Source organism: Osmerus eperlanus, chromosome 11 (assembly GCF_963692335.1).
Source record: "Osmerus eperlanus chromosome 11, fOsmEpe2.1, whole genome shotgun sequence".
In the NCBI taxonomy this organism is placed as follows: domain Eukaryota; kingdom Metazoa; phylum Chordata; class Actinopteri; order Osmeriformes; family Osmeridae; genus Osmerus; species Osmerus eperlanus.
Genome location: NC_085028.1, coordinates 10,746,791 through 10,771,036, shown reverse-complemented (window position 1 = coordinate 10,771,036; position 24,246 = coordinate 10,746,791). Strand labels below are relative to the sequence as shown.

The following is a 24,246-nucleotide window of genomic DNA, read 5'->3' as shown; positions in this document are numbered from 1 at the left end:
GGGGCATGAGAAGGAGCAACGATAAAACTGAGTCAATATCAACAACATGGTACGTAGAATGAGGCTACAATTGTAACTTGGTCTAAATTGTGTTCACTAGATGTTTGTTTGTGTTTTGACAGATTGTCTTTGTTACTCTCCAGCTGTTGAGCGATTTGTTTCCGCAGTATTCAGCTTGATAGACGTTGTGTAGCTTTGAGGGCTTGTACATAAAAATATACTGTAGTGTCTCAGTAGAGACACATTGATGGTAATCTGTTGTCTTTGAGTTTCAACATGTGTATTTGTCATTGTTGTATTTTCTGTCCTCTAAATAAGTCTCTCTCTGTGTGTGTGTGTGGTTGCATAGTATGCTTTGTCATGTGTAGCTTCAGTGTTTAGATGTGTGGATGTTCAGGAGTGTCCCGGCTCTCAATGTTAGTATGAACTCCAGCCCTTATGGTCATGTTGATTTACAGAAAGAGACTTTCCTTGATGTACGGGTAATGATCTGTCGTTCTCTCTACCCCTCCCTTCCTCTCTATCTCTCTCTCTATTACATAGTCAGTCATCATCTTATATCATGCTTCTGGTTATGTCAACACTAAACACAAGGCATGCCCAGACACTGGCCAGGTATTGGTATGTGTCAGCCTTTCAAACACAGTCAGTTTATGGTCCTGGCCTGCCACACACAGCATAATGACCCACCCTGTCTCTCTCTCACATACACACACACACCCACACAGAGTAGCTCAAACACACAATATACACAGAAAACACATATTTGTTGACGCTTTCATAAAAATGACTCTGTGTGTGCTTACAGGCACAACAAATGTGGGGTAATTGCTCATATGCTCTTCTTTTACGACACGTGTGTGTGTGTGTGTGTGTGTGGAGCAGAGGCTGTCTGATTCTTGGACTCTCTCTTTCTACCTCTTTCTTTCTACCTCTTTCTTTCTCTCTTTCTCTCTCTTGCTCCATGGCTGCGTACAGTAGCTGCCACCCACTCCACCCTCTCTTTGATCTCCGTGCCTCCTCTGTATTAAGTGGGCACTCAATGAAGCCCAGGCTGAAGCATGTTCCTTTTACGACCACACGTCTGTCCTTTAACCTTTACTTCAAAGCTTTTGTTACATGCTCAGTAAATCATCACTACAAGGAGGCTAGGCCCACTTTTGAGTTGTTCTACATTCCCACATAATACTGTAAGGCCTGTATCATTCAGGTCTCCAATACAGCCCTACACCAAGCAGGCACTTCCCTGGGTGGTGTCCTCGGGGCCACACTATCTGACTACAGCGCTGGGTTAGTTTATTTTTGTAAATTGAAACAAAAGGGCAAAAATAACTTGTCGGCCTTTAACATACAACGTCTGTCTGCCGCCACGCCCACCAGTCCCATGTTGAGAGATTGAAGTTGGAGTTTGAAATGTTGTAAATACTAACTTCTTACTAACCGAGAGTGAAGTCATGCCGGGAAATATCAAACTGAGGCCTGAAAACCGAACGGTCGAGGTTAGTAAGGTCGAGGTTGTTTTATATGGCATTCTTAGCTCTTTTCATTTTGTAAATGAAAATAAATAGGCTAATTTTAGCTAGCTCTCAAGTCTTCTCACGGTGTGTTTCAGGTGTTGCCTATAGCAACCAATTACTTTTGATAGAAAGCGGACAACACGGTTCTGCTAAAATGGCTTTAATTCCAACACAAAATAACGACACAAGTGATTCAAAGAGTCTAGTCTTCGTCTAGTATCCGTATCAAACCGCAGATGACGTCAGAGGAGGGCAATAATAATCCGTATCAGACCGCAGACCGGCGATGAGGTCAATACGTGGCTGGCATGCCCATAGACATATGTCTATGGGCATGACTACCCATTAGCCAATCACAACGCTCGTACTGTCGTTGCCATATAATAATGAGTCGTATTAAAGAAGCAAGTGAACCGATGGAACGATTGAAATATGAAGACACTAGCGTTTTTAAGAATGACACGCAAACTCTAATGAATTTATAGCTGTCGATACCTCATCAACTTGTCAGCTAACTTCGATAGACAGTTTCTGCAGAATTACAGAGGTTGCCAGTTGTCTAATTTGTCTTTAGCTAAAATAGCTATTTTTCCAGAGATAGTTCTTTCAGTGAGTTAGGCCCTTGAATTATAGGGTAGGGTTACTGCCAGCTAGTTATCTAGTAATCTGTTAGCTGGATGAACTAGGCCTAGTTGGTTAGCAAACTTGATCTCTGCAGACTAGCTAGCTAGATTGTTGATGCACTTTGAGATTGATGCACAAACAATGTTTATTTTAGCACACAGCTACAGCAGGCTATTACACCTGTCACAGCACTGTAGCTATGTTGGTCTACTATACTACAAAACACAAAACACCAGATTTGTGCATTGGTTGAGTTATGGTTGTGATGTTCATTTTAATTCCCTTTCCTTTGAAACTTTTCACAAACCATAATTCACCACATACAATGTAGTGTTTTGTTTGTAATCTACTCTATTTTCTGATTTACCAAAGTTATGGTAAGCTATTGCTTTTAACCGTAACCCCTGCTAATGGGATCTGTTTTCTTCTCATGAACAGCAAGAGACATGGTGTGGACACACCTAGGATGAACCCTGTAATTAACACGTCAAGCAAAACCCACAAAACTTTATTTCACATTATTTCTAGCCGGTATGTTTAGCTAGAAGAGGCCTCTTTTTGGTTGCAGTTGTTTGTCTGTCCTTCTTTTATTTATTTATATTCTGTAGTTGCTTTCAATCTGATACGCATTTGTTTTAGGTCCAGTACTGATACTTTGTGTCAATAGGTTTTTATCTCAACTATGCTTTTGAATTGAATAGTTTTTCATTGTGGTTTTTTTCTAGGGTTCCATCACACAGAAGTAGCATCTTCAGCAGTTGACATGGACCACAAGCTTTTTTTCTCCTCATGTCACACTCTATGCCAGTCACCATGTCATACACTCTTTTGTGCATATCATCTCACCCTATCCATTTATTTACCATGGAGACAATAGGGAAACTGCTCGGTTGCCAGGCGATTAAGCTGCCCCCCACAAAAAAACACTTCTGTTCTTTTTAGCACGGTCCATTGAGCTTGGGGGCGGTCGCCTGGGAGACACAGGGCTGAGAGAATGCATTCCGGTAAAACGGGGGCGGATGGTCCACTGGCAAAAGCTTTTTACGGTTTGCCAATATATTCCAGGATTCACCAGTCAGGCATGCATAAATGCATTGGTGTCGAGTTGAAGAATGGAACATACTTTGAACCATGTTCAAAGCACTAAACAGAGATATGTTACATACACATTATATATCTTTCAACTTCCTGTGTATCCAACCAAAACTACACCTTAGGACTCTTGTATAGGATCAATTGAATCTTATCTCACCAGCCAATGATGTCTTCTTCAGTTGTTTGACTCATAAAATAAGCTCAGGTATGTCTATCTATCTCGGCTGTGAAATTTTTTGACATTGCTGCAGCAGTAGGAAAGTGTTGTCTGATCCTTGGCTGCCTGTTATTTTTGGCCTTCCAAGTTCTGCCTTAATTTGGTTTCTACTAGTGCCTCTTTTATTTAGGCTTATTAGTGACTTTTTTATTGAATAGTATGCCCAACCACAGTGTCTTTACTGAAATGACATGGTTGACACAGATTTTCGTCCCATCAACATACCTCAACATATCTCTTTATTATGCTTTATAAATCTGACTGTGAGACACACACACTCATAACTCTTAACAAATCTTTATATGTTATTCCTTTGTTCTGTCACTCCCATCAATCAATCTTCCCTACCCTTGTGTGCTTTAAAAAAATGTTCCGCACTCTTTCTCCGACTTGTATCTTTCCCTCATTCTGACCCCATTTCTTCTTCTGCCTCTTGCTCTCTCCCTATATTTGGGCTTTTTCAGGCTTTACCAGCAAAGTTGTCCCTGGATGCTTTGCTGCAGATGTCCAGTTCTCAAGTGGGGGACACAATGAGAAGACTCGGCTCTAACTCTGAAGAGTGCTCCCGCCTCACTGCTGCCCTCTCCTGCCTAAAGAGCGCCACTGAAATAGGTGAGTACGCAGTAGCTTGTTTGTGAGGCAAAGTGTGTTACTCGTGCTGACTTCATTATAACCGAATGATACAATGTTTGCGTCATGTTATTTCTTACATTGATACATGTCTGTCATTTTTCATTATTATGTGTACCTAATGTAGAGTAGAATACATAATGTATTCTGTTCATCCCAAAATTTGGTATTTTTATCCTGGCTGTCATGTCTTTTCCTGCTCCTCCCCTACAGCATACAAGGTCACCTGACTTCTAACCACCGGTCTTGTCAATCATCAAGCACTCTTGGACTCCTTTCCTTTCCTTCCTCCTCTGTATATATCTGTTTATTATGTTATGTCTTTAGTTGTTATTACGCTCAGTTACTGTCGTGTTAACCATTTTGTATTGTTTCGTTCATGGTTTTGTTATTTGATCATAAGTTTTCACCTGCACCTGCTTCCTTACTCACCGCTCCATCATTACACTCCTGCAGGCGGTGACCATAGCGAGGGTTCCTGCATCCTAGAACCTCCTCTGTGTGACAGTGCCACCTCGCCTCCACAGGACTTCCGATCACGCTCAGTGGACCTCCGTCACCCCCAGAGCCCTTGCCTCCCCCGGAGCACCCACAGCACCCACAGCCCCACCCACAGCACCCACGGCCGCTCCGTCTCTGTATCCATTGTGCCCTGTTCAGACCACCAGGTGCCCTACATTTGCACAGAGGACACGATGGATGCTTTCACTCCTTCAGCGCACATCTTGGCCACCCCGCCTGCCACCCCGACCACTAAGAGCCGTAACAAGCTCCCCCGAACCACACCGCCCTCGTCCCGGAAACTGCTGCAGCTCCTGCCCAATATTTCACTGACGCGAAGCAAGAGTCAAGAGTCCCAGCTGGCCAACCGAATCGAGGAGCCCACTCCCAGAAAGTGGGTATTTAGTTGTAAACATTGATGTCCTCCTTTTTAATAGGTTAAACCTTTTGGTTTTTTGGGACACGTTAATATTGTCTTGGAATAAACTTTGGATAAGACTGAACTTCAGAGGAGTTTTTAAATGTCCCTTTTGCATGTCAGTAGTGTAATGTAGTATGAAGTAGTAGGCATACTGTTGATTTATTAAGTCCCTCCCCACCCCATGTCATCCCCCATCCACGTATCAGTGCTCACTTTGATATGGGCACCACATCAGACAACAACACTGGAACGACCTGACCTCCTCTCTGTTTCACAGGGGGGGTAAAAAAAACAAGTTGCTTCTGAACGTGCAGATCAACAACAGTGGGAACGGGTGTGAGGAACCCACCACACGCTCGCCCCTGCTGTCAGCACGCACGCCCGGTCCTGCCACTGCCCCCTACACACTCCCGGGCACCCCAACTCTCCTGGAGAGTAAGTCAGGCTACTGGCCCCTCATTGCAAATGGCATGCTACCACCCTATATAGTGTGTCAGATAGAAAGATGTTGTGTCTGGTAGTACATCTGATATAAGTCTCTCTTTGTCACACAACACCTTGTTTACCATTGTCTTTCTCTCATTCCTTTCTAGATAACTTGGCAATAAACCGAAGTTCTCCACAGATGAGGAGAGATATTGGCCTAGCTGTAACTCACAGGTCAGTCCTGGTATGCCTTATTTCTCCTTTCTCACCTTATGTTCATTTGGTCATAAAGGAGCTTTCCTCACACTGTTATCCCATTGTTTTAATAAGCTACATGAAGAGAATCTACCAAATCCATTCTGGGATGTGATCTCTGTATTATATCTTGGCACAGACCTGACAAAAATTCTTCCACTGGTTTAGGAAGAACGGCGCCTGGAAAATCCAGGAATTTCAATTATGCAAACCATTCAGAGAAATGTTCTTTTACTGGAAATGTGGATGTTTGTTTAAATCTTTTTACGAGAATATATTTGCTTTATTGAGAGTGACAGTGTAGAGGGACAGGAACAGTTTAGTTTTCTTAAATTGAAAGAATTCCTTCTGCTTTCAATTTTGTCGATTGTAGATGTCATTTGTGGATTAAACAAATATTCAAAATAATGAAACAACCTCTTCTACACTTTAAGGTTTTCAACAAAATCCTGGCTTTCTCAGACTTGTCAGGTGTGTCACAAGAGTATGATGTTTGGAGTCAAGTGCAAACACTGCAAGTAAGAGTCTTATAATAAATCTCCAGGTTCAGGAGGGTAGGTTTCAGTAACTGAATCTTTTATCGGCTGTGTGTGTAACATGTGCAACTCTTCTCTTAGGTTAAAATGCCACAACAAGTGTACCAAAGAAGCAGTATCATGCAGGATATCCTTTGTGCAAGGTAAGTCCCTGCCATCCCAGGTGACACTATACCTAATGTCGTTTTACCTGACAATGTTACTATACCAATCTAATCTAAGGTATATATTGGGCCTGGACATTCAAATCATTTTCACATTTTCATTGGTCTTGACTGCAAAGTAAAACTGAAATGTATTTTGAACAGATATCCACATAAATACATGTATCTACTAGTGCAATAATATTGTGTTTATTATATATATTGCAGTGCCAATACGCAGAGCAGAATCTGTACCTTCAGACATCAATAATAAAATAGACCGCAATGCAGAGCTGCCAATTATGTTTGGGACATTACCTAAAGCAATAACCAAAAAGGTAAGGTCTCACAAGGGGTTTTCTGTTGACTCAACAGCAACATTACTGCAACATTATATGCATTTAAATGAAAATACTGTCATCTCAATGGTTCAAGGAGATTTTGTGTGTTTTTATACTACCATCTGTGTCCCATATCCCTGTTGTGTGTATTTACGATTGCATGTTAGTCTTTGTATCTGCATGTTGAAATCTCTTCTGTCTTCCAGGACTACCCTTCCCTGCAGAATCCGATAGACTCCAGCAGTAACCCCTCGTCCACCACCTCGTCCACGCCCTCCTCACCAGCCCCCTTCCAACAGAGCAACCCCCCCAGCATCGGCGCCACGCCACCTCCCAACCCTTCACCCCAGGGTCCTCGAGACAGCCGCTTCAACTTCCCAGGTCAGGCCTCAGGCCTTTCAGCCCTCACTGGCACCTCAAGGCTGCAGCCACTCCCTATCTTTTTAATTACTAATTCAGAGGGCTAATCAACCAGTGATAGCCTATACAAATTATTCAATTAAACTAATAACAAAATGACCTTCCCCCCCAAAAAAATGACCTTCCCCCCCAAAAAAAAACTGTTTACTGTTGATACTGGTGTATATCCTACTGATATTTCCTTACCTGCTTGTTGCTGTTCTAACACAGTATCCAGTTTCCTTCTTTCTTCTTCATTTTGCTCCAATCATTTTCCATATGTTCCTTTAGCTGCCTGTTATTCACTGCCTAGACAACAGTTTATTTTTCCTGGTGAGTTAACAAATCTCCTGTGTCTGCGTCTGTGTGTTTGTGTGCACACCCTATTCCTCCCTCTGGTGGATGTGGATGGAAGTGAAGCATTTTTCTGTTAAAATGCACTTAATATAACTGCTCTATTGCAATTGCATGTTTGTATTACATGTAATAGCAGGATTGGTGTCAACTTGGACATTGTTGTGGCTGTGTGCTTACAAAATTGATAGTGTATATAAATAACTGATGGTATGCCAATAACTTAATAATTTATTGGCACACTTAATAAGTTAAGCACACAAACAAGTTGACACGATTGGCTATGATACTCAATGGTTGTGCAGAACGTGTGCTCACGTCACATCACTATGTTTTTATCGTTTGTTCAAATGTTTGTTTCATTCTGATCATCTTTATTATCAACAGATGTGCCTACTTTCTCTAATCATGGTGGAAATCACCCTGAGAAATACCATGAAACTGGGTAAGAGACTTTAAGTGACGTTTAGTGATGTACAAAAACTCTGTAAAAGTCAACTGAGAATTTCAGGCTTTGTATGTTTGAAATACTTTCTTGTCTAATTTACTGCTCCTAGAATGAGGTTTGGAAAAATACTGTTCAATTGTACCTGAAAACAGTAATCATGCATAGAAAAGTAAATAAAAGTACTTGAAATAGTATGTTGACACAAGTCTAATGCCAAGGTTGGACGAAGTGTAGGGGATCACTGATTATCACAGAAATGTTCCTTTTGGCAGAGAAACCCAGCTGGCTGTGACTGAGCAGCAGAATCTTGGAGTAAAGACTGGAGTGGTAAGTAGCATAACATTACTGACTGGAATAAAAGATGGCAGGTGAGAGAAACAAAATGTCTTCTGTTCTGTATTGGGATTCAGTCTAGTATCTGATGCCATCCAATTGGATAGGAACTTGTCTCGGCTGTGCAAAATGAAAGAATCATATGGGGAACTTGAACTTCTGCTAAAGTGCCAGTCCTTACTTTGAACGTACAATTGTAGACAGTTGATTGACAGAGTTTGATTACTACATTACATGATTTTATATATACTGTAACTGTGTCATGTTGCTTGATCCCTTTCATCCAAGGAATTTCTTAGAGATATTCTTTCATTCTATTCTTTGTCATGAGACAAATGTGCTGCGTACCCGTGCAACTATGACTAGCACAGAAACATTTGCACAGAAATATTTTATTCAGCAGTAAGGACAAAGACGTATTCCTTGGTAATAAAGACGAGGTATCTTTACAGGAGACAGAGGCAGAGGAGGAAGAGTACCCTGGAGAGGAGAATACCACAGGGGACGGAGAGGGAAGAGAGGAGAGGCAGTCGGATGAAGAGTGCAACGGGGATGAACTGGAGGATCTGCCCAACTCAGGGGGCCCTGGGGGTGGGGGACACTGGAGGGGACCAATCACCCGTAAAGCCAGTCAGACTAGTGTCTACCTGCAGGAATGGGACATCCCCTATGAACAGCTAGTACTGGGCGAGCTCATCGGCAAGGTAAACGTCAATGATGGCATCGTCGCCGACAACATAGAGGGGGTGTGGCTTTAGGGCAGCATAGTACATACGTTTTGGTTTAAGTGGGATCTGGCTTTCCAGGCTTAGGTAAAGAGAAATGCCACTTGTAGAGCCATGTAATAATATAAAATTGTACTAGAAAGGATGCAAACACCCCAAACCCAACTTAAACGTAACTGCCTACTTCCAGTAACTGACCGTATACCTCATATTAAGTGTGTCACAAAGAGAACCAAGTTTGTAACATGAAGCAACAACGCATTTCATATATTTGGAACTTGCATTTCAAGAAAACAACGTATTGGTTTGTCCCATTCCCTCAGGGCCGTTGGGGGAAAGTACATAAGGGTCGTTGGCATGGTGAGGTTGCCATCCGCCTGCTGGAGATCGATGGTACCAACCAGGGCCACCTCAAGCTGTTCAAGAAGGAGGTGATGAACTACCGACAGACACGCCATGAGAATGTTGTTCTCTTCATGGGCGCCTGCATGCACCCGCCGCACCTCGCCATCATCACCAGGTTGGTCACCTGATGGGCATTGCCATTGACACCTCCAAAAGGCCCCTTTTTGGGGGGGAATGTTATTTATTTGTGTTTATAAATATGTATTCATAGTGTTAATGTATATTAAAAAGTAATTTTCTACTAATTACCACTTTTATATACAATACTTAACCCATTCTATCTATTGCTTGCATATTATTCTCATTGAAATATCTAATCTCATAAATAATAACATTACTTTTCAGTTTCTGTAAAGGTCGAACGTTATTCTCTGTGGTGAGGGACTCCAAGCACAAATTGGACATCCACAAGACCAGGCAAATTGCTCAGGAAATTGTGAAGGTATGTTACCAATACTATATATAGTGCTATTACACATCTCTTATTATAGTTCATAGACCTGATCACCAATCCTCTTCACAGGGAATGGGTTATCTTCATGCCAAAGGCATTGTCCATAAGGACCTCAAGTCTAAGAATGTTTTCTATGACTCAAACAAAGTTGTCATCACAGACTTTGGCCTTTTTGGAATGTCAGGAGTAGTTCAAGAAGGAAGGTGAGTTTTTTAAGGTTGTTTAAATAACAAAGGAATGCATCCATACGTCCCAGTTTAAGTTTGTAAGTGTTTTTTGTACTTGTTCCTTTGTGTGTGTGCTTGTGCACACGTTTCCAGGCGAGAGGACAAGCTAAAGCTACCTCACGGGTGGATATGTTACCTTGCCCCAGAGATTGTTCGCAGGATGGGCCCAGGCAACCATGAGGACCAGCTTCCTTTTTCCAACGCTGCTGATGTTTATGCTTTCAGGTACTTTAAGACACACTCTCTCCTGCTAAACATCGAGGGTTTTGCAACCCAATCCTCCTCTTACTATACCCCACCAATACTGTATTCCTCAGTGCAATCCATGATAATGTAAAGCTAACTAGAAAAATGTCAATCCTAAGCACTATTTGGTACGAGCTGCAGGCCGGAGACTGGCCAATCAAAAACCACCCAGCAGAAGCCACCATATGGCTGGTGGGCAGTGGCCAGGGTATCAAGAAGGTCCTATCCGAAGTTAGCTTGGGCAAGGAAGTCACGGTGAGGTCACACATCAGTCTATTATAAATGTATACTTTACTGCTCCAAATGTAAAGTTTGTGCTTTTTAACAGACTGATAGAATGGGTTAGTACTAACAAATGATCAACACAACTAAACATAATCCATAAATTATTTAAATCCTCACTCCTCCAGGAGATACTGACGGCCTGCTGGTCGTTCCATTCGGTCGAGCGACCCACTTTCACCCAGCTGACAGACATGCTAGAGAAGCTTCCCAAGCTCAACCGCAGACTGTCCCACCCTGGTCACTTCTGGAAGTCGGCCGAGTATGTATCTTAGACAGACAGACAGTGTGTGGGGGGGATAATTGGGGGCCATTGTTGACTCTCCATTGATTCCGCTCCACTTTTGGCACACACTCGCATAAGACCAAGTTGCGAGAAAAACAGGGCACCGATGAAGGTGCTGATTCCGCTGTGATGGGCATAATGTTTTGGAATTGCAAACAGAATGATCCAACCTTCTGAAAATGAGCGATTACTTTCATATTATTTTATTCAATTTTAAAGGTTTCTTCTAATTGTGGATAACTTGATTGCCTTATTAGAAACATGTTAAGTCTTATCCATTCCCTACCACCCCCTTTGTCCTCTCTGTCTTGCCAGCTAAGTGGGGGTTGCTGCTTTAGGTGTTTAATTTCTCTGCTTTATTTTTCCCTCTTAGCGCATCTCTTTCAAATCCATCTCTACTCTGAGTTTCACAGAATTTCTGTCTCTTTTTGTTTCGGTTCTACTCTGTCCTGGATGGTAACCTGACTTCTCATCCACTGCTACTGCTCTCCTTGACCTCTTCTCTTTCCCCTGGATCCCAACTACACTTCTACAACGCCCTCTCTATGTTTCCCTGTCAACAATGAAAATGGCCGTCCCTTTTTTCTTCTGTGTATGCTCATTCTTGATTCAAACTACTGCCCCCCCCCATCTCTTCTTCACCTCACCCTATTTCTCTGTTCCTATTTTTTCTCTTTTGTTTTTATATACTGTATACAAAGGCCATGGGATCACCACCACTGTCTGCGGGACCACTGTTGTCAGGGCCTGCACTCTCGTTGTCCCTACATGTACAAGTACAGCAGCTGATCCCTCAGTAGCCCCCAGTACTGAAAGATTGTTGATGTGGATGATTTTTTGGGATAGGGTAGAGGATAGAGGACTTAGGATCAGTGTCTAATGACACTCCCTTTCACTATGTAAGTGCTGATTGCCATTTGCCTTTCTTGTTTCTCTTAGCGGGGAAACACATGCGTATGCATGTTGAGGGTTGAGAAGCCAGATTCTGTATTTGTAAGACAATAAAGGTCTCTGAGAGTCAAGTAAATGGGAACTGATGTGGAAATTGTGTTTTATCTGTCGAAACTTAAGACAGCTAATATTAAGTGTAAAAAATAAGAAGTTTGAGGTTCCCTATACACCATCAAATTCCAAGTGGATTGGACCTTATCTGTTCACCACAGGCTGATATCTTTACTGTGCAATTAAACAAGGAATATAGTTAAATTTTCTGGTTTTAACTTTGGTTTGACACAACCATTTGAATTGTGTGCTGTACTTTATGTACACACATAATCTCTCAGACAGTATAAAGACTGGAGAGGATTGTGGATTGGAGACTTTATGGATTGGGAAACAGGATTGCATTGTGTGTGTGGATTTGAAGGTAGCATTGAACAGGATTGTCATAACATAAAACTGAGTCTTATCAAGAAACTAACATATGTTTTATAATAATAAGATGGGTCACCACTGCTCTTTTATGTGCCTTGGTCAGTATGTGTTCTCTCTCTTTCACTTGTGTGTTTGTAAATCTCTCCAGTGCATTCTTGTTTTGAATGGATGAATGTAATGTAATGGGACAACCTTGTGAAAGACTACTGTGATCGAATGTGTGCAGTGATAACAATACAATCATCTATCAGATTTGTGTACATATATACGTGTATAGCTTTTATTTATTGTACATATCTGTTCATTATTTGTACAAAGATTTTATATGATGTGTATATTAAATAGGTACGCAACACCTATTTATGTATATATCTTTATATAGATATTTTTGGTAATGACAAATGTTTTGGCTTGTGTATTTTATGTATTGTAAAACGTACTGATTATGGTTACAGTCGGTGCACTTTCTCTAGTTTCAAAGACAATAAAACTTCATTCACCATAATGAGATCCGGTGTCTTCTTGGGCTTACAACATTTCTTAAGTGTAGCCCTATTTTTGGACTTTAACCATTGCGCTGGTGCTTTTCTAAGATGGGACAGTCTGATACTATGAGGTTTGCTTCTTGGCCCAAGATAAGCAGATTGAGAGGCAGATCACCTAATTAATGCTGTAAGAATGTTGTAACAATATACTGTAACAATATGCTATATTCAGAATGAGATGTTTAATTAAAATATATTCTCAGTGGTCTATCCAGGTGGTTTGATTCAACCAAAAAATACCGGATGATGCTTGGGTATTCAATGATTCAATATTATTGAATATTTTCTTCTATCATGTCAAATGACAAGTCTTAAGTTAAAACTCAAGTTTTAACTGTATGTAAAAATGATTACTTCATATTTTCTTAAAACCATAATGCGGAACGTAATAAGTAGATCTATGGTCTCTGTGAGGGGACTAGTAGATTCGTTTTGGGAATATTTATAATAAATAATGCCTGTATTTCTGTGTTTACATGTAATTAACACAAGTACTTTGTGTCACCAGTCTCATTTTAACCCTTGTGTTATCTTCGGGTCATTCTGACCCATCAGTCATTGTGACCCACCTTCGTATTGCGACAGATTTACCGCATACAAAGACAAAGTGAAGCATATTCTTTTAACCGTTGGGCTGTCTCAGACCCCCCACATTGCAAAGGTTAAAAGAAAATAATTTTAATTTGTTTTTGTATTGGGTAAAATCGGGTAAACACAACGATGGTTCGTTATGAACCTTTGGGTCATGTGACCCGAAGGCAGCACGAGGGTTAAAGGTCTGTATGGTGAATGGGTTGTGAGATGTGTAAAAGTGTTATTCAAGGTCACTGACCAACTTCCTTGGTAAATGATTGTCGGATATGTCGGACAAAACCACCCTACACTGACCTAGTCCTGGTCTGGTTCACTTAAAATGTCGCACCACCACTAAAGACTGCTTCCAAAACTCATCGCTACGCAGCAGATACTCCTCAAATGTCAAGTGCACAGCTGAGAAAACACCCATCAGAGTTTTAAAGCATCCTAATTTGAGTAAAGACAACAGATTTCAAGTGAACTAGCATTAACCGCAACCATTTTACAAACAGAATGTATTAAAATGCTGCAGCTAAACAGCAATGTATGCTGATAATGTCACCCCTGACCTATGTCAAGTAGGCCTATAACCAATTACTGCTATCTTGTCACTGGTAAGAACTTGCAGCCTACTTCAATTTAATAACCAAAACCTTAACATTTAAAAAGGTTTTAATGTAGAGTGGATATAATTAATTGAGTACATATCATTAATGGTCTTATCACTCTTGAAAGTGATCATTATGCTTTCAGTGCATCCCTACCACTGGCTCCATCCAAGTTGACTAGCAAGAAGGCAAAATTGCAAAATTGGAGTTACTGTTTAATGTAGCAGTAATCCTAATAGGGTACAGTGTCCAAATAATTTTCTAGTTATTTAACCAAAATTACTTCCTGATTTCAACACTCCTCCCTCAATACAATGTAATAAAACGAAACCGAAAGTTAGTAGATCTGCAATTCATCTCGAGCGCTGACCACAGCAAAGAGTAAATTAAACATTCAGTATACATAATTAATTTTCCAATCTTCATTTTAATGTTGACGACTTGAACCGACATTAAGTGAAATGGCATTTTATAACCAGGAACCGTTTTACAACCCGGTAAGAAAATATTTCATACCTTTAAAATGAGATAAATCATGGCTGATCACGTTGGCAGTCCTCAATCAAACCTCAATCTCATTGCCTACGCACTCTTGAAACGTTTGTAGCATATCTCAATCAGCTTGAACTTCAGTCGATCTGGTTACGGATGTAGCCTATGTAAACGCTAGCTGTGTAATCAATTGTTTAATGCAATTCATATCATTAAATGATTGTCCTTTGATATGATCATTATCCATTTTTTTAGAGCATTCCATTCACTGGATCCATCCAAGGTGGCTTGCAAGAAGGGAAAACCATAACTATTAGTGGTCGAATTTTGCCTAGGGCTGAGAGGTAAATGCCGAATTTGGTGGTGCTTCTACGAAAGTCTATTTTATTGGGCTACTCGGGATACTCCACACTACTGTTTATGGAAAATGAAAGTAGGCTAGTAATAGTTCACTTTGTAGTACGTTTTTCGCCTACGAGACCTGTACAGTTAGAATGTCTCGATCCGAGATAAGAAGGCGAAAATAGGCTTTGCTGTCGACTTGAAAACCGATGTACACTACAGCTTCCGTGCATTTTCGATTTCGTAAAACAAAGACAAACGAAAAAAAAAATGGTTAACTCGTTTCCTGATAACAGTCTACTTGTTTCCCGTTATGTGAAGCATCATGGGGCAGGCGTGTACACAATCACAGAGTAGCACGAGGCAGCATGTGCTCAGTGTTGCACATTTAAGGACTTAGTTGCTCGATTTAGCTATTGTTCACCTTCCCTAGCGACACATCTTGCAACTTTCTGCTACTTACATTTGGCCATGTAAGCATAGAAAGTCGCCAAGATTGAAAATTTAAATAGTCTGAAGGCAGTATTCCAATGCCTCTCTCTCTTATTGTGTGTATCTGTCTACCTCTTTCTATCCCAGGTTCCATGTCAATTTACAGTGTGGTTCTAAATCAGGGGCAGACATTGCCCTTCATTTTAACCCTCGGTATGACAGCAACCCTGGATACATTGTCACCAACACTTTCCAGCGGTCCTCATGGGGGAAGGAAGAGCGGAAGCAGAACTCACCTTTCACCCCTGGTTCCAGTTTCACCCTGTTGATTATAGTCCAACGTGATTCATACCAGGTTACAGTTTTCCATTTCTCCTTCGTGACTACTTCCTTTTTTTTACGAAAATGTCAGTAGTCTTGCTCAGCCACTTCTCTGGCAAGTGTAACCCCTTGGTGACCCAATGATTATCTTATGTCCAGTTTGGAGTGTTTCATTTTGTAGCTCCTGTTAAATAAAAGTAATTGTGGCATTTAAACAGTAGCCTTCTGTAGAAACCTCAACTTTAGCCCCATGCTGGTCTCCCATGAAAGGACATAGGTTTCCACACAACACACATTTACAGTTTTCCTGTTAGTGACCACTGGCTATCAAAGCTAACCTTGCCCTTAGAACCCCCCCTCCCCCCTTCTAAGACTACTTAGCTTTAATAATATTTTTTTCAATAATGCAGTGTTTTAAGAGTTTTAAGATTCACTTTTTGAATGTAAAATGACACTTGCATTGTAATAATTCAATAATGTATACTTGAATCCACTCATTAGTGTATATACATTTTTTACTCAACATTTTGTGTTTTTTTCCAAAGAAACGTTTAGAAACTAAACCAAAAAGGATGAATGCAAGGAAGTAACTAATGTACTGTAATTAAGCTATGAAACAATTAATATATACATATATAAACAAAAAGTAATGGAAAGATGTAGCTGAATGAATGCTTACAAATAGCACAAGGGATAGATGACTTGTTCACTGTCCTCAGGTCCATGTTGGACTCATGGTCTTCCTCTCTTACCTTAGTTGAACGCCAATGGATGCCATGTTATGGATTACCGGCATTGCATCCCCTTCAATGCAGTGGACACCATTTCAGTTGTGGGGAATGTGGAAGTGACCTCTATTGCCTTCCAAAACCCTGCAGTGAGTTATAGCATTGATAAATATATGCTTTTATTACATGGTCTATGATTACTTTAACAGGATTTTAAATGCACTGCTTCATAGTTTATATTGCCATCTGTACGTAAATACAGGACAATCCTGTTGAAGCAGAAAGCCCTGGAATGAAGGTTTAGAATGATCTTATATATTTTTTTCTTTTTTTACCGTAGCCCTACTTTCCTCCACAACCAGCATTTCCTGGATTTCCTGCCCAGCCAGGATTTCCTGCCCAGCCAGGATTTCCTGCCCAGCCAGGATTTCCTGCCATGCCAGGTTTTCCTGCCATGCCAGGTTTTCCTGCCCAACCAGGATGCCCCCCTCACCCAGGATTCACTCCTCAACCAGGATTTCCAGCACAACAAGGATATGTAAATTGATATTGTTCTCTATGAAAACCAGCAATCATTTGCATATGGAAATGCAGGAGGAGAACATTCTAACTGGTTATAACTTGACTCTAGTAGTGTAAGCACTAAAACCTTGACTCAGGTATTGGTTTAATAATTTAATATTTACTGAACCATGTAAGCATACATCTTTACAGATAGGGACCAGAGGACTCAACAAGAGGCTGTAGCCTCAACAAGAGGCTAGAAAACACAGACTAAAAGAACACAGAGGCAGTGATAGGACTGGGTACTTATGGAGGTGTTAATTGCACAGTCTCCTGCACACCTGTCTCCACTTACAGAGCACAGGAGGAGATACGGCAGGTTAGGGAGACCGAATGGGAATTATAGGCGTGTCAGATGTAACAACATGAACACAGCCAATTATTGTACACAACACATCCCTGTGATGAGAAAACGGTACCCCGAATGGGCACCCTACGTCACAAATTCTACTAAAGATTTTCATCAGTAAGGGGAAAAATATCTAGGATTTATCATAAAATTATACAAAATAACCCTTTTGCAAAGAATTGTTTTATTGATGTGTTTGATGAATTGAGGATTGATGTGTTTAGCCAGGTATGTTTTAACTCTAAAAAGAGGTTTTGGTGTTAACTTAGTCTTTAACTATCATCACACAGGACTGTCACTCACTGTTGTTCCATTTGGATTCAGGTTGTCCCATACAAGACCATCGTTAATGGTGGACTTCATCCTGGCCGGACTATCAATATCCAGGGAATGGCTAGCTTTAATGCCAAAAGGTCTGTCTTGCTTGATTTAAATAATACATTGTAGAAATGTATGTCTAGTTTTATGCAATACATAGTACTGCAACATGTCGTACGGATGTTTGAATGTAAGAAATTGATCTGAATAAACTGTTACATGTCGTTGCAAAGAAGTGAACATACTCCTGTTAGTGATTGCTTGAAAAAGGTCTCATGGTAAATGACTGTGTAACTGTACATGTTTTTAATATGAACTCTGCCTTTGTTTACCTAGGTTCCACATTAACCTGGGCTTTAACACGGGCATTGCGTTGCACTATAATCCCCGTTTCGATGAGAATGTTGTGGTGCGTAACAGCAAGCTGAGAGACCAATATGGAGAAGAGGAGAGATGTGGTGGAATGCCTTTCCACAGAGGCCAGCCCTTCACGGTACCTACCCACACTCATAAAAGGGATATATTTACAGTGCGAGATTTACTTCGGCTTTTAAAAATAATGTAACATTGCATAATATGGCTTGCTTTGTCTTTTCAGATGATGATTTCTTGTGAGGCTCAGTTCTTCAGGATTATAGTCAATGGGAATCAAACTAACACCTACAAACATCGTCACCCCCATCTCCAACAGATTGATGTTCTGGAAGTAGGCGGAGATGTCACTTTGACCTATGTTATGTTTTAGTTTCTAACTGTGGTTGGTTGGCAGGCAGATAACACAGTATATGCCATTTCTGACCCTGAAGTATTTCTTTGCTTTTGTTGCCCAGGGTTTTCTTCTATTCCTTTTGCTGCATTGTTATCTATAATATCCCTTGATACCACACTCGACTCCAAAAAAGAAACCATGCATTAGAAACAACAAATATAGTGTGTAATTGACAGAATATACACTATTTACATCTTATTTGCAGTCATGTAGGCACTCAGTATTCTTTTATCTATTTCCTAATCTTTTGCAATATTAATCTATGCATGTTGGAAAAACATAAAAAGAAATTAACAAAAAATGTGACTCAATATTGCATCAAACACTTGCTTAAGTATGCATTGCATAATTGTCTTACTTTACACTTTGTAATACTTTTTTACAATAAACACAAAAAATAAGGTGTAATAACCTTTGAATGCATTGAACAGGACGGTCATAACACAATACAAAATACACACACACCAAAAAAATTCATATAGGCTAAATAAATGAATGAAAAACAACTAACCCAAACAACTAATAACAACACATTTAAATATTTAGTGGACAAATACATCAGTAACCTAACCATTTGATCCCTTCTGTTTCTCAAAAAACATGAAATCGATGAGAAAGCAGGCACCAAGCAGAGAAGCTTTGACCTTGACGTCCAGATCCATGGGAAACGAGATTCCAAAATTGTCTGTGTCGGTGAAAGCTTCCTGTATAAATCCAGACCACTGCTTGCTTATCTGTCCAACCACCACTGACTCATCCAGGGACTTCACCTCAAAGTTGATGTCTCCCCACCAGCTGCAGGCCATAAGCGGTCCTTGGATCCGAAGCTGGGGCTCCCTCCTCTCATTCAGTATGATGAATTTAGGCAGATAAACATGACATTCCTGTATTATGTACCCTATAGGACAACCAGGAGGGCTCTGTACCTCAAGCTCTTGTAAGCAGCAAGGGAAGCAGCAAAGGCTGCACCTCAGGGGACGTGTGACTGTCACCACTTCCTGTCCAAGATTGTCCTTGAGATGAAGGGTGAAAGGTCTGCCCGGGCCGCAGAACATTAGTGTGCAACAGTCATTCTCTTCTGCCACTGCAAACACCTGTTGTCCTACACTGTTCTTTACAGTGTAAGAATTGCGAGTTTCCAAGTTGAGAACAATTTCAGCAATGTGAACATTCTGATGGATCAGAAGCTGGTCTATCTGAGTCAGGTATTCAAGACCAGTTGGGCAATTTGGGGGTCTGTAAGGGGCAGGCATAATCACAGGTACCTGAGGAGGCACAGGATTGATGACATTTTGACCAGGGTGCATCTCTACAGAGTAAACTGGAGTCTGAGGTCCAAGAAAGTTGCACTGAGGTGTTGTTAGTCCCAGCAGGCAATGAGCCTTGAGCTACTGCAACAATAAAATACAAAAATGGATGACAAAAGATGAATAAAAGGTGAAAGGTGTATTCCCCAAATAATAAATAAATCATCGGCTAAACACAAGGAAAAGTGTCATGTTAACAGACAACTGAGGTATTATCGTTTCATGAATTCAGTGATTGGCCTGTAGCCTAGGCTATAGCAACATTAGAAGGAAAACGATATTGGAGAACGATATTGATAGAAAAAGCTTGCCTTTGAATATTTTATAATGTAACGTCCAGCCCAATATAAGTTCAGACTATAATTTGGAGCCGGACAAGTTCATAATTAGCCTAGCTGATCCGTATGCATTTTGCAAGGTGTCCACTGTTACAGTAGACCTAAAGCCGGTGTGGCATGAATGGAATTCTGGAATAAACTAATTTGTAAAAATAAAAAACTCAAGGGGGAGACTCGAAAGTAGGATACGTTTATTATTATTATTATTATTATAGCTCCAATTAGTCTACAGGTTCTTAAAAGTTGAACAAAAGAGATCATGTATAGGCTATATGGTAATTTTATTAGAACAAGCCTATATCTTACTGTGAACAAATATGAAAATTAGCACTACAGATAAAACGTTTTGTGTGGTGAGTTTCTGAAAATCTTCGAAATAAATGAAATCCAAACGACCTGAGTGACCAACCCTAACTCTGCACAAAAAGATTTATTCCAGTAATTTACACAGTTTGTAGCCTAGCCTACGACACCTGTTACATCACTGTCTACTGTTCTTCAAACAGCATCGTCTACTCTAGGCTACATCACAAAACAACTTGTTTGTACATAGCCTAAGTGGAGTTGGGTTGTGCTGTCATTTGAATTAATTTTGAATGTTAATCCCTTTGCAACGGAATACAATTCAATTGAGGAATACAGTTCTATTAAATTAGATAGCCTATTACAAAATAATCGTTATCCTAATTGTCTTCTGTTCAAATAGACAAATGTGTTATTATAGCGACTCACCTTATGATTTCTGCCTTCGATTCACTTACTGATGTCAAGGCTTTTTAAGAGCCTCACTTTTGTTGCTGACGCTGTAACTAGGCTACGCGTGTACTCAAGTGTAGGCTAGGGCTTCCATAGTAGGCTACATACATTCATTAAACTGTTCTAACCTATGCAGGGTAGGCATCTATGTTAGTCTATACACCTGTGGTTTTAGCTCATCGGTTAATTATTGAGACCATCATCAAAACAATCAAATCAAAGCTTAAAGCTAGATATTTATCTTAATCTGTAAACCGGTAAAAGTAATGTCTCCTATTGTCGCAAACAGTACATTGAATAGGCCAGCATCTGCAATATATGGATTTGGCCAGCAGGAAGCAGCGTTCTACTAACTTCGATAGCTCCTAGTGACGAGAGACTCGCCAGCTAATCACACAGTCAGCGCAGCTGCTTTCTATGGTTTTTCTCATAGCGCAAGCTGCACCCATCACAGCTCTAAAACAAAACCCCACCGGTGTGTCAGAAACAGCACAGAGGTTCACTGAAAACGGTAAGCATTCCATCATCTCACAAATATATAGATTTTGCTAGAGGACTTACTGATGCATGTGTACGGAAACATTTTAAGTGGTTGCTTATTATGCGATTTAGTTAGCTATCCCACTAACCATTTAGCAGACACTGGAAAATCACCAATCCCAAATCAGATTTGAGCTAACAAGCTAGCTAGTTGGCTAGCGACCTAAGATTTACAAAGAACAGAGGTTTGCCTGGTCACCTGGCTTGCTACCAGCTGTACGACACCGAGACGTTTGTAGCTTTTCAATCCAGAAGCAATTTTGTCACTGCAATTCTATATACACACTGCAGTTTCTGATGTGAATAGCTAGTGTGTAGTAGGTCAGTTCTCTATTCAACCTCTGATAAAAAGCTAGCATGCTAGATGGCTGTCTTTTCTTTTTTTGTCCCTGTCCCCTACCCAGTCCACAGTGGGTACATTGGAAAGAATCTATAGAATATTAGGAAGCCCAATTTACAATTAGAGGGTGGCTAACTCGTATTACATGTGTGCAATTAGACGTTTAGCTAAATAAATACACACCTATCTTGTAATGATTTAAAACTACTTTACTACACAGGCTATAGCCTACTAGCATCTCTCCCTTTCGCCAACGGTACTTGATGAAAACATTGGCACCAGTAAACATGCGGTTGTGCTCTCTTCACTTTGTACCAGTTGATTGCAAATATTCAGGGCCATAACATTCCAATGACCATCAACTGTTACCATGGAATGGTTAATATGATCAAATAACCCTTGAAATGTCAAGCAAATTCAGACTGCAAGATCAAGTAGTCAAGTATGCAGCTGTGTAACACCTAGACAGTTGGACTATGTTTCAGTACATTTTAGAAAGATGAACCACAAATCGGTAGTGGCAAGAAATCATTTATTCTGGATCATATTGCTATGGAGTCTAAACTCCCTAGAAAGGCCTGTCTTTCTGCCTTCATGTGGTGTGGATGAACCTGGCCCCGTACCGATGTAGATTGATAAGATGCTGTGGTGTCTACTGGTTGGGACCAAATTATTTTGAAAGCTTGATCTTTGACACTCAGGGCTACTAGTCAATTTTTACTTTTCACAAAATACTCTGTCTAGCTCTGCTCTCAGTCCATTTGGAATTCAAATTTTAAAACTAATTCTAAGTTTGACAGTACACTACTTCACATGGAATTACTGGCTTTTCATATGCCATGGACTGAGACTTTTGACTGAGGCAGCACCATTTTGTCTTTCTTTGTTAATATTGAATTGGCCGATACCAAGGGTAGTCTACTACTATTGAATGTGAGTGACCATAATTCACCACTCAGCTATAATTTTTGGGTGTATGGTTATTTGGGTTGCTTTTCTATCTTGTGGAGGTGGTGGGGGTGGTGTTTGAGTAGTTTTGATGTGGTAGAAAAGGACTTGGCTAATGAAATGCAGGTTTTAGGGGTTCGGTCTATCTGCCCTTTAATGCTGGTGTAATGTCTGTTTTAGCTCTGTGACTGTCAATCTGTACAGACTTTTGACGTTTTGACAATGCACAGCTCTAAATTGGAGCCAGGAATGTGTTGTTTTCCAATGCTCACTTAACTGTTTCCACAGTTGCGATATGCAATATATTTTCTATGTTGTCTTACTAATGCATTGCTTGGTATGCTGAGGGGCTTGAGTAATGATAGTGGTGTTTATTTAGTATTTTTCTATATTAGTTTATTCTGCTCTCCCATTCATAAACATTCGAAGGATCAATTATATCATGATTACTATTACAAGTGCTGCTAATTGTGTCACCATGCCATATATCTTGATTGTCTAAATGTACTGTTTTGTACCCAGGGCAACTTCAAAGAAGTGGCAGCGTAACTCCTCCATAGGATTGAAAAAAAGACTGGACCCAAAAACTGGATCTCTGTCTCTGTATGGAAAAATCCCTTTGGTGTGAGGAAATAGAAGCCAAACTGGTGGGCTATACTGAGTGGAGCATTGCACCACCATCATGTTCAACCTGATCAAAAAGGACAAAGAGAGGGATGGAAGCAGGAAGGAGAAGACAGAGAAGAAGGACAAGAAAGACAAGAAGGAGCGCATGTCAGCTGCTGAGCTGCGCAGCTTGGAGGAGATGAGCATGCGCCGCGGCTTCTTCAACCTCAAGAGAGAAGCCAAGCGGGACTACAAGAACAAGCTGGAGATCTCAAACCCCATTCCTATCAAGGTAGCCAGCAGCCATGAGCTTAGTCTCACTGACATCGAGTCTGATGGCCTGAGCAATCGCAGCAGCATGGTGTTGGATGCCGACCAGCTAAGTGCGGCCAGCTCCACCGACGACCTGAAGGGTGAAGTTGGGCCGGATGGCCACCACGGTTCGGTGCGTGATCGCGTGGCCCACTATGGCTCACTGGCCAAGCAGAACTCGCAGATGGGCCAGATCATGAAGCGCTTCTCTTTCTCCCAGAGGAGTAAGGAGGAGAGTCCATCAGAAGGCTCCACACCCTCGGGCCAAAACTCTGCAGCTCCTTCCCCACAGGTGGAGGACAAAGTCTTTGACCCTCAACGCAAGCACAGCCTTCAGCAACAGCCAGTGGCAGCCCCCGCCAAAAAGGTCCTTATCCCAGAGGTGGTGGACAAGACCTTCCCTGCGAACCTCCGGCTTCCAGCTGTCGTCCCGCCGACTGCACCAGAAACCAGGGAGCTGGAACTCCAACGGCGTAACACTGGTGACTTTGGCTTCTCTCTGCGCCGAACCACCATGCTGGATCGCGGAGCTGACGGCGGGGTTTACCGGCGTGTGGTCCACTTTGCTGAGCCTGGTGCGGGGACCAAGGACCTGGCTCTAGGCCTGGTCCCCGGGGATCGTCTGGTGGAGATCAACCACCGGAATGTGGAGAATAAGAGTCGGGATGAGATCGTGGAGATGATCCGTCAGTCTGGGGATACCGTGAGACTGAAGGTGCAGCCAATCCTGGAGCTGAGTGAGCTGAGCCGCTGCTGGTTGAGAAACACGGAGGGCCTGCGCAGGGAGGCCCGACATGTAAGTTATTCCACTTACCT

At 41.3% G+C, this 24,246-nt stretch overlaps 4 protein-coding genes across 10 annotated transcripts in view; 3 read left to right on the top strand and 1 right to left on the bottom strand.

Moving 5' to 3' along the window:
* LOC134028814 (kinase suppressor of Ras 1-like) overlaps window positions 1-12,706 on the top strand; it is a 19,893-nt gene extending 7,187 nt beyond the window's left edge. For 3 of the 5 annotated variants that reach the window (XM_062472638.1, XM_062472640.1, XM_062472642.1), the window contains 19 exons: window positions 3,918-4,065; window positions 4,540-4,978; window positions 5,283-5,440; window positions 5,599-5,665; window positions 6,121-6,204; window positions 6,304-6,365; window positions 6,594-6,703; window positions 6,913-7,087; window positions 7,397-7,438; window positions 7,847-7,904; window positions 8,180-8,234; window positions 8,693-8,944; window positions 9,289-9,485; window positions 9,716-9,812; window positions 9,894-10,027; window positions 10,145-10,276; window positions 10,417-10,552; window positions 10,708-10,841; window positions 11,567-12,706. In XM_062472638.1, the coding sequence (XP_062328622.1) occupies window positions 3,918-4,065; window positions 4,540-4,978; window positions 5,283-5,440; window positions 5,599-5,665; window positions 6,121-6,204; window positions 6,304-6,365; window positions 6,594-6,703; window positions 6,913-7,087; window positions 7,397-7,438; window positions 7,847-7,904; window positions 8,180-8,234; window positions 8,693-8,944; window positions 9,289-9,485; window positions 9,716-9,812; window positions 9,894-10,027; window positions 10,145-10,276; window positions 10,417-10,552; window positions 10,708-10,841; window positions 11,567-11,654 (2,568 nt within the window). In that variant the 3' untranslated portion in view covers window positions 11,655-12,706. Of the gene's footprint in view, window positions 50-3,917; window positions 4,066-4,539; window positions 4,979-5,282; window positions 5,441-5,598; window positions 5,666-6,120; window positions 6,205-6,303; window positions 6,366-6,593; window positions 6,704-6,912; window positions 7,088-7,396; window positions 7,439-7,846; window positions 7,905-8,179; window positions 8,235-8,692; window positions 8,945-9,288; window positions 9,486-9,715; window positions 9,813-9,893; window positions 10,028-10,144; window positions 10,277-10,416; window positions 10,553-10,707; window positions 10,842-11,566 lie in introns of all 5 variants that reach the window. The other 2 variants (XM_062472641.1, XM_062472639.1) reach the window with 2 other exon arrangements.
* Window positions 12,707-14,280: 1,574 nt separating this feature from the next.
* On the top strand, window positions 14,281-18,707 carry LOC134029310 (galectin-9-like). The gene is made up of 8 exons (XM_062473396.1): window positions 14,281-14,465; window positions 14,716-14,804; window positions 15,382-15,589; window positions 16,313-16,432; window positions 16,624-16,821; window positions 17,521-17,609; window positions 17,851-18,007; window positions 18,113-18,707. Exons 1-8 carry the CDS (start codon window positions 14,430-14,432, stop codon window positions 18,257-18,259), a joined length of 1,044 nt encoding a protein of 347 aa, XP_062329380.1. The 5' UTR covers window positions 14,281-14,429; the 3' UTR covers window positions 18,260-18,707.
* LOC134029311 (phospholipid scramblase 2-like) lies at window positions 18,589-20,775 on the bottom strand. Its single transcript, XM_062473398.1, has 2 exons — window positions 20,661-20,775; window positions 18,589-19,674 (listed from the first exon to the last, which is right to left on the bottom strand). The coding sequence occupies exon 2, from the start codon at window positions 19,588-19,590 to the stop codon at window positions 18,850-18,852; it is 741 nt and encodes a 246-aa protein (XP_062329382.1). The 5' UTR covers window positions 19,591-19,674; window positions 20,661-20,775; the 3' UTR covers window positions 18,589-18,849.
* Window positions 20,776-23,045: 2,270 nt separating this feature from the next.
* myo18ab (myosin XVIIIA b) overlaps window positions 23,046-24,246 on the top strand; it is an 84,025-nt gene continuing 82,824 nt past the window's right edge. For all 3 annotated transcript variants that reach the window (XM_062473828.1, XM_062473825.1, XM_062473824.1), the window contains exon 1: window positions 23,046-24,226. In XM_062473828.1, the coding sequence (XP_062329812.1) occupies window positions 23,195-24,226 (1,032 nt within the window). In that variant the 5' untranslated portion in view covers window positions 23,046-23,194. The remainder of the gene's footprint in view (window positions 24,227-24,246) is intronic.

Excerpts from the sequence above, each read along its gene's own strand:
- LOC134029310 (XM_062473396.1), top strand. The coding sequence starts at position 14,430 with ATGGCATTTTATAACCAGGAACCGTTTTACAACCCG. Across the intron at positions 14,805-15,381 it reads ATTTTGCCTAGGGCTGAGAG|GTTCCATGTCAATTTACAGT; the intron begins GTAAATGCCGAA and ends TTTCTATCCCAG. Across the intron at positions 15,590-16,312 it reads TCCAACGTGATTCATACCAG|TTGAACGCCAATGGATGCCA; the intron begins GTTACAGTTTTC and ends CTCTTACCTTAG.
- LOC134029311 (XM_062473398.1), bottom strand. The coding sequence starts at position 19,590 with ATGCACCCTGGTCAAAATGTCATCAATCCTGTGCCTCCTCAGGTACCT.